The following is a 12,832-nucleotide window of genomic DNA, read 5'->3' as shown; positions in this document are numbered from 1 at the left end:
TGTGGTGGCAGGTGCCTGGAATTGCAGCTACTCAGGAGGCTGGGGCAGGAGAATCACTTGAATCTGGGAGACAGAGGTTGCAATAAGCCAAGATCGTGCCACTTCACTCCAGCCTGGGTGACAGAGTGAGACTCTTTCTCAAAACAAACAAAAAAAAACTTACTGTCCTGGAAAGGAGTGTTATAGTGGCTATGAACTTGGACTTAGACACCCAGAGCTGTGTAACCTCGAGCAAGTTGCTTAAACTCTCTATGCTTCTGTTTCTTCATCGGTGTAATGGAGATTCTAAGGGGATTTACCTCATAGAGTTGTATGGGTTACTTGAGTTAATATATGTAAAGGACTTAGAAAAGTGCTTGGCACATGGTAAGTACTTCATTAATATTAAGTATTATTATCTCTCCTCCAAACCTACTCCTCTTCCTGTCTTGGTGAATGGCACCATCATCCAAGTTGCCCAAATCCTGATCATTATCCGTCATGTCTCCCTCTCGCTTCTCCTCATCTAATTGGTAACCAAGTCCCCACAGTACTACTTCCTTAATATCTCACACCCACTGCCTTCTCATCAGTCCATGGCACAGACTTAGTCCAGACCTTCCCCTTTCTCTTGCCGGCATTATTACGCTAACCTCCTAGTAACTTGCTCTGCCTCCAGTTTTGTCCCTTTGATCTACCCTCAGATGGCTGCATTCATATAGATTTTTTTTTTTTTTTTTTTTGAGACGGAGTCTTGCTCTGTCACCCAGGCTGGAGAGCAGTAGTGTGATCTCAGCTCGCTGTAACCTCCACCTCCCCGGTTCAAGCGATTCTCCTGCCTCAGCCTCCTGAGTAGTTGGGACTACAGGCACGTGCCACCACGCCTGGCTAAATGGCTGCGTTCCTAAAATGCATATCTGGTTATCTGGTCATTTCATCTCCCTCCTTAAAACTCTCAGCCACGTGCAGAGGCTCACACCTGTAATTCCAACTCTTTGGAAGGCCAAGGTGGGTGTATCACTTGATCTCAGAAGTTGAGACCAGTCTGGACAACACAGTGAAACCCTGTCTCTACAAAAAATACAAAAAATAGCTGGGTGTGGTGGTGCATGCCTGTAATCCCAGCTACTTGGGAGGCTGAGGTGGGAGGATCACTTGAGCCTGGGAGGTGGAGGTTGTAGTGAGCCAAGATCGTGCCACTGCACTCCAGCCTTGGTGACAGAATGAGACCCTGTCTCAGAAAAAATAAATAAATAACTCTCCACTGGCTTCCATTGTCCTCGGGATAAAGCCTAACTCCCCAAGATGGCATGTAAGACCCTCTCTAATCTAGCCTCCACCTACACCTCCAGCCCCATCTGTGCCCTCCTTACCCTCCAGCTCTCAGAATTCCTAGAAGCCCTACACACCTGCAGACAGTTTCATACTCCTGAGCAGTCACTCACACTCTTCCTCTGCCTGTCCAGCCCCACTGTCCTTCCAGCCAATTCTTACCTCCCAACATTCAGTTCAAGCAGCATCTTCTCCAAGGAAGTTTCCTGATCCTATCCCAGAAAGGACTGACCATTCCCATGGTGGTCTCCTGCTTAGTGCATTGTCTGCTGAACATAATGTCTGTAATTTCCATTTATACACAAATTTCATTTAAAACATAAGAATTATCTCCATTACTTGACTGCGAATCATTCAGTGGCAGAAACTGTATCTTATTTGTCACTACTCTTATTATTATTATTTTTCGAGATAAGGTCTCACTCTGTTACTCAGGCTAGAAAGCAGTGGCACAACCTGGACTCACCACAACCTCTGCCTCACAGGCTCAAGTGATCCTCCCGCCTCAGCCTGCCACCTCGGCCTCCCAAGTAGCTGGAACTATAGGTGTGCATCACCATGCCTGCCTAATTTTGTATTTTTTTGTAGAGACGAGGTTTCACCATGTTGCCCAGGCTGGTCTCAGACTCCTGGGCTCAAGCGATCCGCCCGCCTCGACCTTCCAAAGTGCAGATTATAGGTGTGAGCCACCGCACCCGGCCATCGCCACTCTAAATATGAAGTAGGTGTTTAATATATGTTTATTAAACGAATGAGTGAAAGAATGAATGGGTAGATGATAGAATTCCTCCATCATTGGGGTTCCCAGAGCTCCAGAGAGAGGCGTACTCTCCAAGACTTCTGAATTGTTCCCATCTCCAAGAACACTCTTTGCTTTTTCTTTCATCCCAACCCTACCCACCTCTTGAGACCCACTTCCTCTAGGAATTCTCCCCTGACTATTCCAACCCACCCCGAATGCCTGCATCCCTGAATTCCTTATGCTCACTGCTATGCAGGATCCCTGTGCACATTCTGGCTGGCCTCATTCCCTGTTATCAAGCCTTATCTTGTTGTTGTGCCCTACAGAGCAGCCAGCACAAAGGAGCTGCTCAGATAGACTCACACACTGGTCAACTTGTCCAGGAACAGAAAGGCCTGAGAGGAGGGAGGTTCCGGAGGAAGCTCTGCCAGATTTTACTCAGAGCCCAGAATTCAAATTTCCCCCACTGCTGGCTCCTCCTTACCATAGCTAGGAAGGATGTCAGATGAAACTGGGGAAACAGATGCACCAGGTAGGAAAGAAACCCACCTGTTCTCATTCAAAGCTCCAGGCCTAAATTAGGTAGGTCCGAGAGAGAGAGAGGCACATCCAGTCAGCGTCCCGGAGCAAGCTGTCAGTGGAAGGGAAAGAAAGAAAACGCAAGCCTCCTCCATTCCTCACCCGTACCTCACTTCGGGTAGCTCCTCCATTCTCCCTCTTTGCCCCTCCTTTCTCTGGCCTTTGGAGCCAGACAGACCTGGGTTCAAATCCTTGTTCTGTCACTTGCTAGTTGTGTGACTTTGGGGCCAATTACTTAACTCCTCTGGGCCTGTTTTCCCATCTGTGAAGCAGAGATTTTTAACATAGAATGACAAAGACATATTGACAATGAGAGATAATGTATTACTATAAACTCTGCCCAAAATTCATAGAGGCAGGAAGTAGAACAGAGGTTCCCAGGGGCTAGGAGAGGGGGAATGGGGAGTTATTATTTAATGGGTGCAGAGTTTGGGATGATGAGAAAGTGCTGGGCGTGGGGAGTGATAACAGCTGTGCCTCACCATGGAGATACTTAATGCCAATGAAGTGTACACCTAAAAATGGCTAGAATGGTAAATTTTTATTTCATTTATTTATTTATTTATTTATTTATTTATTTATTTATTTATTTACTGAGACAGAGTCTCACTCTGTTGCCCAGGCTGGAGTGCAGTAGTGTGATCTCGGCTCACTGCAACCTCCGTCTCCTGGATTCAAGTGATTCTCCTGCCTCAGCCTCCCGAGTAGCTGGAATTACAGGCGCGCACCACCATGCCTGGCTAGTTTTTGTATTTTTAGTAGAGACGGGGTTTCCCCATGTTGGCCAGGCTGTCTCAAACTCCTGATCTCAGGTGATCCACCCATCTCGGCCTCCCAAAGTGTTGGGATTTCAGGCATGAGCCACCGCACCCAGCCAGAATGGTAAATTTTATATGCATATTTTACTACAAAAAATTTATATAATCGGCTGGGCACAGTGGCTCATGACTGTAATCCCAGCACTTTGGGAGGCCGAGGTGGGCAGATCACTTGAGGTCAGGAGTTCCAGACCAGCCTGGCCAATGTGGTGAAACATTGTCTCTACTAAAAATGCAAAAATTAGCCAGGCATGGTGGCGCACGCCTGTAGTCCCAGCTAGCTGGGAGGCTGAGGCACAAGAATCGCTTGAACCTAGGCCGGGCGCGGTGGCTCACGCTTGTAATCCCAGCACTTTGGGAGGCCGAGGCGGGCGGATCACGAGGTCAGGAGATCGAGACCACAGTGAAACCCCGTCTCTACTAAAAATACAAAAAATTAGCCGGGCGTGGTGGCGGGCGCCTGTAGTCCCAGCTACTCGGAGAGGCTGAGGCAGGAGAATGACGTGAACCCGGGAGGCGGAGCTTGCAGTGAGCCGAGATTGCGCCATTGCACTCCAGCCTGGGCGATAGAGCGAGACTCCGTCTCAAAAAAAAAAAAAAAAAAAAAAAAAAAAAAAAAAAAAAAAAAAAGAATCGCTTGAACCTGGGAGGCGGAGGTTGCAGTGAGCCAAGATCGTGCCATTGCACTCCAGCCTGGGCGACAGAGTGACTCTCTCTCAAAAAAACCAAAATGGCTGGGCGCAGTGCCTCATGCCTGTAATCCCAGCACTTTGGGAGGCTGAGGCGGGTGGATCACTTGAGGTCAGGAGTTCAAGACCAGCCTGGCCAACATGGTGAAACCTCATCTCTACTAAAAATATAAAAATTAGCTGGGCATGGTGGTGCGTGCCTGTAATTCCAGCTACTTGGGAGGCTGAAGCATGGGAATCACTTAAACCCAGGAGGCGGAGGTTGCAGTGAGCCAAGATCACACCACTGCACTCCAGCCTGGGCAACAGAGTGAGAGTCTGTCTCAAAAACAGAAAACCCAAAAAGCTTATGTAACCAAATGGTGGGGGGTGGGCAGGACCTTCCTCAGTACCTGGCACCTGGTAGGGGTGCTCAGTGATAAATAGAAGCTATTATTATTGCTCTTAGCAGCTCCTCTCCTGCTGCCCCAAACCCCTTCTCTTCACTCTTCAGGCAGAAAATACTAGAAACCCCCGTCTGAGTATTTAGACTCCTCGCCACCACCACTAAGGAAGCAGAAGTTCCTGCAGGGCTGCAAGTTTATGTATGCCTCCTTGGTCAGGCAGCAGGCACCTGGGAGATGGAGGCACTTGGCAGATGGGGGCTTCTGGACATTTTCTTCCCCCCCACCTTTTTTTTTTTTTTGAGATAGGCTCTCACTCTGTTGCCCAGGCTGGAGTGCAGTGGTGCGATCACAGCTCACTGCAGCCTCAACCTCCCTGGACTCAGGTGATTCACCCACCTCAACCTCCCAAGTAGCTGCGCCACCACACCCAGCTAATTTTTGTTGTTTTTTTTTTTTTTGATGAAGAAGGGGTTTCACCATGTTGCCCAGGCTGGTCTGGAGCTCCTGGGATCAAGCAATCCGTTTGCCACAGCCTCCCAAAGTGCTGGGATTACAGGCATGAGCCACCACGCCTGGCCTTCTTTTCTGGCCAAGCAAAGACATCCAGGAGGGAGTGGCAAAAGGAAACTACCTGCCCCCCAGGGTTCAAATATTTACTAATCATCTGGTGAGCTCCCTGCTCATCCTTGTCAGCTCCTGTATCCCTGGCCTGCCTCTCCACAGAGCAGAGGCTGGGGCTCATTCTCAAACCCCAAAAGCCAGAACTGAGCCCCTGCTTCTCTTGATTTGAGCCCTGGTGGGAGAAGGGTGGAAAAGAAAGAAATGAACAAGGCATAGAATAGCGAGGGGGAAATGCCAGTTAGCCCAAGAAGAGAGTGGGGATTAGGCCGGGCGCGGTGGCTCACGCTTGTAATCCCAGCACTTTGGGAGGCCGAGGCGGGCGGATCACAAGGTCAGGAGATCGAGACCACGGTGAAACCCCATCTCTACTAAAAATACAAAAAATTAGCCGGGCGTGGTGGCGGGCGCCTGTAGTCCCAGCTGCTCCGAGAGGCTGAGGCAGGAGAATGGCGTGAACCCGGGAGGCGGAGCTTGCAGTGAGCCGAGATTGCGCCACTGCACTCCAGCCTGGGCGACAGAGCGAGACTCCGTCTCAAAAAAAAAAAAAAAAAAAAAAAAAAAAGAGTGGGGATTGAGGAACTTATTTTCTCTCTCTCTTGAAGTTAGAAGGGAAAAAAGTTATAAAATAACAATAGAAGTGAATGAGTTAGAAGTTTCTGGTTGCCGCTTTCTGAATTGGCTGCGGGTTTGTGGTGCGCTCTGAGCCGTCTGTCCTGCGCCAAGATGCTTCAAAGTATTATTAAAAACGTATGGATCCCCATGAAGCCCTACTACACCCAAGTTTACCAGGAGATTTGGATAGGAATGGGGCTGATGGGCTTCATCGTTTATAAAATCCGGGCTGCTGATAAAAGAAGTAAGGCTTTGAAAGCTTCGGCGCCTGCTCCTGGTCATCACTAACCAGATTTACTTGGAGTACGTGTGAAAGAAAATGTCAGTCTGCCTGTAAATTTAAGCAAGCCGTGTTAGACGGGGAGCGTGGAATGTCACTGTACACTTGTATAAGTACCGTTTACTTCATGGCATGAATAAATGGATCTGTGAGAAAAAAAAAAAAAAAAAAAAGAAGTTTCTGGTTGCCAGAGCTTTAAGGCAATGGAAGAGAATATAGTCTCCCAGGAGAACTTTGAAAATGGGGCAGAGATCTATCTTTATAGGCCAGGGTTTCCTAACTTCAGCTTTAACCTCAGCATGTTGACATTTTGGACTAGATAATTCTACAGTGTGGGGAACTGCCCTGGGCATTGTAGGAGGGTTAGCAGCATTCCTGGCCTCTACTCGGTAGATGCTAGTAGCACCCCTGCTCCTGACCATGACAACCAAAAATGCCTTTATTGTCAAATGTCTTCTGATGGACAAAATTCCCCCCACCCGTATTTGAGAACCACTGATCTATGCTAAACAAAGTGTTTTTCTGCTTGGAAACCAGGGAGAAAAGAATTGACCTTTATATTCTAGGATGTAAAATGTAAAACTCGGCCAGGCACCGTGGCTCACGCCTGTAATCCCAGCACTTTGGGAAGCCAAGGCGGGGGGATCTCTTGAGGCCAGGAGTTCGAGACCGACCTGGCCATTATGGTGAAACCCCATCTCTACTAAAAATACAAAAATTAGCTGGGCATGGCGGTGGGCACTTGTAATCCCAGCTATTCGGCAGGCTGAGGCAGGAGAATCACTTGAACCTGGGAGATGGCTGTTGCAGTGAGCCGAGATGGCACCATTGCACTCCAGCCTGGGTGACAAAGCGAGACTCCATCTCAAAAAAAAAAGGAATGAGTTCATGTCCTTTGCAGGGACATGGATGAAGCTGGAAGCCATCATTCTCAGCAAACTAACACAGGAACAGAAAACCAAACACTGCATGTTCTCACTCATAAGAGGGAGTTGAACAACGAGAACACATGGACACAGGGAAGGGAACATCACACACGGGAGGCCTGTCACGGGGTGGGGGCAAGGGGAGGGAGAGCATTAGGACAAAAACCTAATGCATGTGGGGCTTAAAACCTAGATAACAAGCTGGTAGGAGCAGTAAACCACCATGGCCCATGTATACCTATGTAACAAACCTGCACGTTCTGCACATGTATCCCAGAACTTAAAGTAAAATTTAAAAAGAGAGAGAGAAAAAATAATACAACGTCAAACTCCACAAGGGGTAAACAACACGTCGTGACTGGCTGGAAGTCAAGGAGAATAACATAGGCCCCATATCCTAGGAAATTGTGAAGCTCCAGTCAGCTGCGCAAAGTCACACAGCAAGGACCTTGCAGGGTCGGGAGTGGTGACTCCCCAGGTCCTCAGCAATGACAAGCCCTGTCATGCGAATCGGCTCCACTGTGGATGGATTCCACTTCCCCTCTAAACTCAGATCTTCTGGGGTTGGGGCAGGTTGCTGAGCAAGCATTCTCTGGGCCTTCCTAGGAGCTACATGGAAAACAGAAGCCTTCAAGAAGAGCCAAGGCCTGGAAGGAAGTTTCCCAGCTTCAAATCTTAAAGTATCCTTGCCCTCCCCAAAGCCCTAGAACACTGGGCCAGAGAATGGCACTAATGGTGCCATTAAGCTCCACGAACAAGTGCACATTAAGCTCCCCTAGTCCCAAATCAGTAGTATGGATTTTTCCTTTTGCCTCAGGCTCCAGTGTGCCCTGGCATGATGCTGTTACTGATTCTGTCTTTATTGAAAATATTATTTTGTTCAATATGGATTTTTTTTGCATTAATTTGATTGCTAAAAAGTATGGCATTGGCCAGGCACAGTGGGGTGCAACTATAGTCTCAGCTACTCGGGAGGCTGAGGTGGGAGGATTGTGTGAGCCTAGAAATTCGAATCCAGCCTGGGCAACATAGAAAGACCCCACGCCTAAAAATTTTTTTAATATGGCATTAAAATATTGTTTATTTTGATTACTGAGTTTTTTGCATCCCATTGAGTACTATGACTGAAGTGAGTGCCTCACTCCCCTCACCCTAGTCCTGGCCCTGCTCCCTGGGTCCCTAACAGGAGAGTTCATGAGGCATGTGTGAAGGCAGAGGGGGCCCACAGGCTACATTCTGCACACAAATAGGTTTTGTTTGGCTTGCACTATGTTTGCGAAAATGTCTTCACTTGTTGCCAATTTTCTTAAATCAAGAGAATCACATAAAAACCCAGATTTCTGGGAAAGAAAATTGGATAATCTGACAACCCTACACATGATGGGCAATAGCTTTTGGGACCTGGTTAGTGGCTTCCCCTTTAGGAAAAGGGGGTGCTGCCCAATTTCCCTTAGCCACACCCAGCCAACTTCTCCCATTTACAAACCCACCTTATCTCCTGAGCACTGGTGAGCTGCAGCCAGCTTGCACCATTTCACAAGAGCTGATTGTCAAATTTTCAGAGTCAGTTAAGTACAGTCATTATAAAAAATTAAATTATATAAACTTACAATTAAATAATCTTCAAAACAAAACTATAACTTCCTAATTATTTTACTACATTTTCCTATTATCTATGTTCTTGAGATTATTAATGTCTATTACATCTGTATGGCAGAAGTGCAATACTGTGGTGTGCCGCTGTAAATCTCCTCCCAACTCCATGCTCAGTGGTGTCACATTGGTAGCATGAACTTGGCCATGGTAAGACTATGGAAATCAGCAAAACCGCAAAACAGGGCTTGGTCTATTGTTTCGTTGATTGTTGAGACTTAAAATATTGATGGAGGCCGGGCGCGGTGGCTCACGTCTGTCATCTCAGCACTTTGGGAGGCTGAGGTGGGCAGATCACCTGAGGTCAGGAGCTCGAGATCAGCCTGACCAACATGGAGAAACCCCGACTCTACTAAAAATACAAAATTAGCCGGGCCCGGTGGCACGTGCCTGTAATCCCAGCTACTCGGGAGGCTGAGGAAGGAGAATCGCTTGAACCTGGGAGGCGGAGGTTACAGTGAGCTGAGATGGCACCTTTGCACTCCAGCCTGGGCAACAAGAGCAAAACTCCGTCTCAAAAAAAAAAAAAAAAAAAAAAAAAGATGGAGAAATTGTTAATTATGTAGATTAAACTTAATAGTGTGTCTTGTCTGTAGCCATTATATTATGAATAGCACAAGAATTCAAGGAAATATTCTTCCAGTGTTTGTAAACTACTATCTGATTCACCAAAGAGGTTGCTCACGTCATTGAATAAGGAATGAAATTCAGGACAAAAATTTTCATTGTTTCACTTTCATCTTACTCCTTAACTTAAATGGAGTATCAACCAACATTCATGTCAAAACAACAGTTGTCTATCATTCATAACCTTAGGTTGGTTACTGGTACAAGTATTCCTCAAAAATCAATGAAAGCATTTTGAATGAATGGCTATATGGAATTTATAATAAGGATATATATAGTTATTCCATATATATAATTATATATAGTTTTCCCCATTTTATGGATGGGAAAACTGAATGTCAGAGCTGGGATTTCAATCTAGGTCTGCTGTCTCCAAAGCCTGTGCCCTTTGTACTCTGCAGCCTCCAAAGGAGAGATGGTAGGACATGAAAGGCCTGTACATCTCATGATCCCAGAAGACAAAAAAAAAAAAAAAAAAAAAGAGAGAAAAACTTGAACCAAACCCATAGACAAAACCTGCTCCAGAGCCTCATTCTCCTCCCCATCAGCAAGGTGCTCCTGTCTATCTTCAATCCCTCTGAGTATGGTTCTGCCTTCTGGAAACCCCCAGAGCCAGGCCCACCATTCTCTTACCTGAAAGGGAGTAGTTGTCTCTGAGAGCTGGAGGTCCAAATAAATCTGCTGCCTGCTGAGGGGTACTGAAGAGCAGGGAATGTGCAGAATGTGGGCTGTTTATCCCCAGGCCTTGGGGGCCCTGCAGGAGGAAAACTCAGAAAAAGCTGGGACAAAAGCTGGGAGACACAATGGGCATCCCTCGTGCTCAAAATCCTGCCCACTCGGCACAACAGAAGCCACGAGAATCCCCCCACTGCCAGCACTCAGGACCTAGCTGTGCCCATGGCCTGCCAGATTTGTTAAATTTGTTCCACAGGTGTGTGAACGCCCTGAGGGTCCTGTGTGGTCACCTGTGTGGAAGGGCCGATGAGGCCTGGCTTGGAAACCACCTGGCCCCCAAGAGATCTTGGTCTACACTGGCAGGAGTGAATCAGGAGTTGTGGCTTATCCCTCCCCAAAGCAGTTCTTTTTCCCATTTTGGTGGAAGAAGCAGCGAAGCTTGGGAATGACGTTTAGGAGCACCTTCCCAAGAGAGGGCCACCATCTCCAGAAAGCCTGCCCAGCTTCTCTGGCCTTCCTGACCTCTCTTAGCATCCAAGGCTGAAACCAAGGGCCTAGGGCTCTATGGCTTCCTGTGTGACTTTGGGCAACTCACTCTACATCTCTGGTCCTCATTTGTGTAAGAGAACCAACAAATATTGAGTGGCTTTCCAGTGCTAAACACATAAAAACTTTACATCCCTTTCCTTATTCAAATCCTCCTGCCAACTCTATGGGATTGATATTAGGATCCCCACATTGTAGCAGAGGAAACTGAGGAACAGAGAGGTTAGGTAACTTACCTTGGGTCACACAGCTGGAATTCAAACTCAGATCTGGGTTGACTCAAACTCCATCATAAATTATACAGTACTTGACACAAGTGTAGCAGGAATGACTCCACCCTCAACTGCAGGGTATAGGAAATAGGTATTAGCTTTTGTATAACTCAGTTTAATCCCAGTCAATTTTAGTTTCCCCCTCCTTCTGCACCAGGAATTTTTCGAAGTGTCCGAACGCAGGGGTGGAAGCACTCCGCCTCTATGTCATCCACTGTTCAGCTAGTCATTGGCTCACACATGGGTGTTTTTTGTTTTTTGTTTTAGATACAATATCTCGCTCTGTCACCCAGGCTGGAGTGCAGTGCCGTGATTGCAGCTCGCTGTATCGTTGAACTCCTGGGCTAAAGCCATCATCCCATCCCAGTCTCCTGAGTAGTTGGGACTACAGATTTGTGCCACCATGCCTGGCTTCTGGTGGCTTTTTTTTTTTTTTTTTTACTACATTCATGCCAGCCTTGATGTTCCAGGATTCCAGGGAGCCAAGTTCCCATTTGCCCAGCCTCACAATGGGGCCATTCTCTTTCTGCTCGCCTAGGCTGTGGCCCCAAATACACAGTAGGGTTCTTCTTGCTGGAACTCATGGCCACCTACACAGTCATCCCTTTTCCTCTACCACCAGCCTGGAGGAAGCTTCTTTAGTTTCTAAAGGGAAGCCCACTCCCCTTAAACTTACCCCACCCAGCTTTCACTTACGGTATTTCCTTCAACTATGTGGCCTGTGTTCAGAAACCTCTCCATTCCCGTAAAGGCTGGGTTTCTGGAGAACTAGGCCAGGAAGCAACTTTATTTCTACAGCATCATCTTCTGAGGCAATGAGCACAGGACAGTCCAGCTCTTAGAAAAGGGGCCAGTGGTGGCCATGAAGTGTTAAAATGCCAGTAAGGAAACAATGGGTAAGGTCTGCAAAACATCACATCAAGTTCGGGTGCAGTGGCTCACTCCTGTAATCCCGGCATTTTGTGGGGCCAAGGTGGAAGGATCACATGAGCTCAGGAATTCAAGGCCAACAAAATGAGACCTTGTCTCTACAAAAAGTAAAAAAAAATAGCTAGGCATGGTGATGTGCTCCTGTGGTCCCAGCTACTCGGAAGGCTGAGGCGGGAGAATCACTTAAGCCCAGAAGGTTGAGGCTACAGAGAGCCAAGATTACTCCACTGCACTCCAGCCTCACTCCAGAGTGAGACTCTGTCTCTAATAATAATAATAATCAATAACTATGTCTGACCTTATTGTTATTATTATTTCTTCCAATTTCCTTTTTCTTAGAGCCAGAGACATTATAGCCTGGCAGGACTTAATAGCAATAATAATCACGGCTAATATGTGTTAAGTGCTTGTTATGGCCAGGCACTGTGATAAGCGCTTTACCTATATTATTTATTTATTTACTTTTATTTTGTAGACGGAGTCTTGCTCTGTCACCAAGGCTGGAGTTCAGTGGCACAATCTCGGCTCACTGCAACCTCCACCTCCCAGGTTCAAGTGATTCTCCTGCCTCAGCCTCCTGAGTAGCCAGGATTACAGGCGCCCACCACCATGCCCAGCTAATTTTTGTATTTTTAGTAGAGACGGGGTTTCGCGACGTTGGTCAGGCTGATCTTGAACTCCTGACCTCAGGTGATCTGCCCGCTCGGCCTCCCAAAGTGCTGGGATTACAGGTGTGAGCCACCATGCCCGGCCAATATTATTTCATTTAATGCTCATAAAAATCCTACAAGGCACTTATGATCCTCATTTTAAGAGGAAGCTGATCCTCAAAGGGCAAAATCATCTTGCATGGGGTCATCCAATCACTGAGCCACACCGTTCAGATGCACCACAAAGACTCGCCAGTGTTCCTCAGGCTGCCCAGTCACCAGCATCGGGAAGCACTGTCCATGAGCAAGTAGATGGGAAGGGCGCCCCCTGGAAGAGGATGTGATGAAATGCTGGCGTGAACTGGATTCACTATGCAGAAGCAGGAAGATGGCTAGGAAAGACTTATGTCTTTCCTAGCCATTTTCCTTCCAAGGATCAAAAGGTCCAACTGTAGGTCCTTCAGGCCCACCTGTCAATGGCTTCCCAGGCCACACTCAGAAGTGTTGCCCAGGGT

The 12,832-nt window shown here is 47.3% G+C and overlaps 1 protein-coding gene across 1 annotated transcript; it reads left to right on the top strand.

The window, feature by feature from the left end:
- The first annotated feature begins 5,817 nt into the window (after window positions 1-5,817).
- LOC115831506 (ATP synthase subunit ATP5MPL, mitochondrial) lies at window positions 5,818-6,211 on the top strand. The gene has a single exon (XM_030799851.1). It carries the CDS (start codon window positions 5,870-5,872, stop codon window positions 6,044-6,046), a length of 177 nt encoding a protein of 58 aa, XP_030655711.1. The 5' UTR covers window positions 5,818-5,869; the 3' UTR covers window positions 6,047-6,211.
- Window positions 6,212-12,832: the final 6,621 nt, after the last annotated feature.

Source organism: Nomascus leucogenys, chromosome 19, assembly GCF_006542625.1.
Source record: "Nomascus leucogenys isolate Asia chromosome 19, Asia_NLE_v1, whole genome shotgun sequence".
In the NCBI taxonomy this organism is placed as follows: domain Eukaryota; kingdom Metazoa; phylum Chordata; class Mammalia; order Primates; family Hylobatidae; genus Nomascus; species Nomascus leucogenys.
Note: the sequence above shows the minus strand (reverse complement) of the source record. Positions and strands in the feature narration are given on the sequence as shown.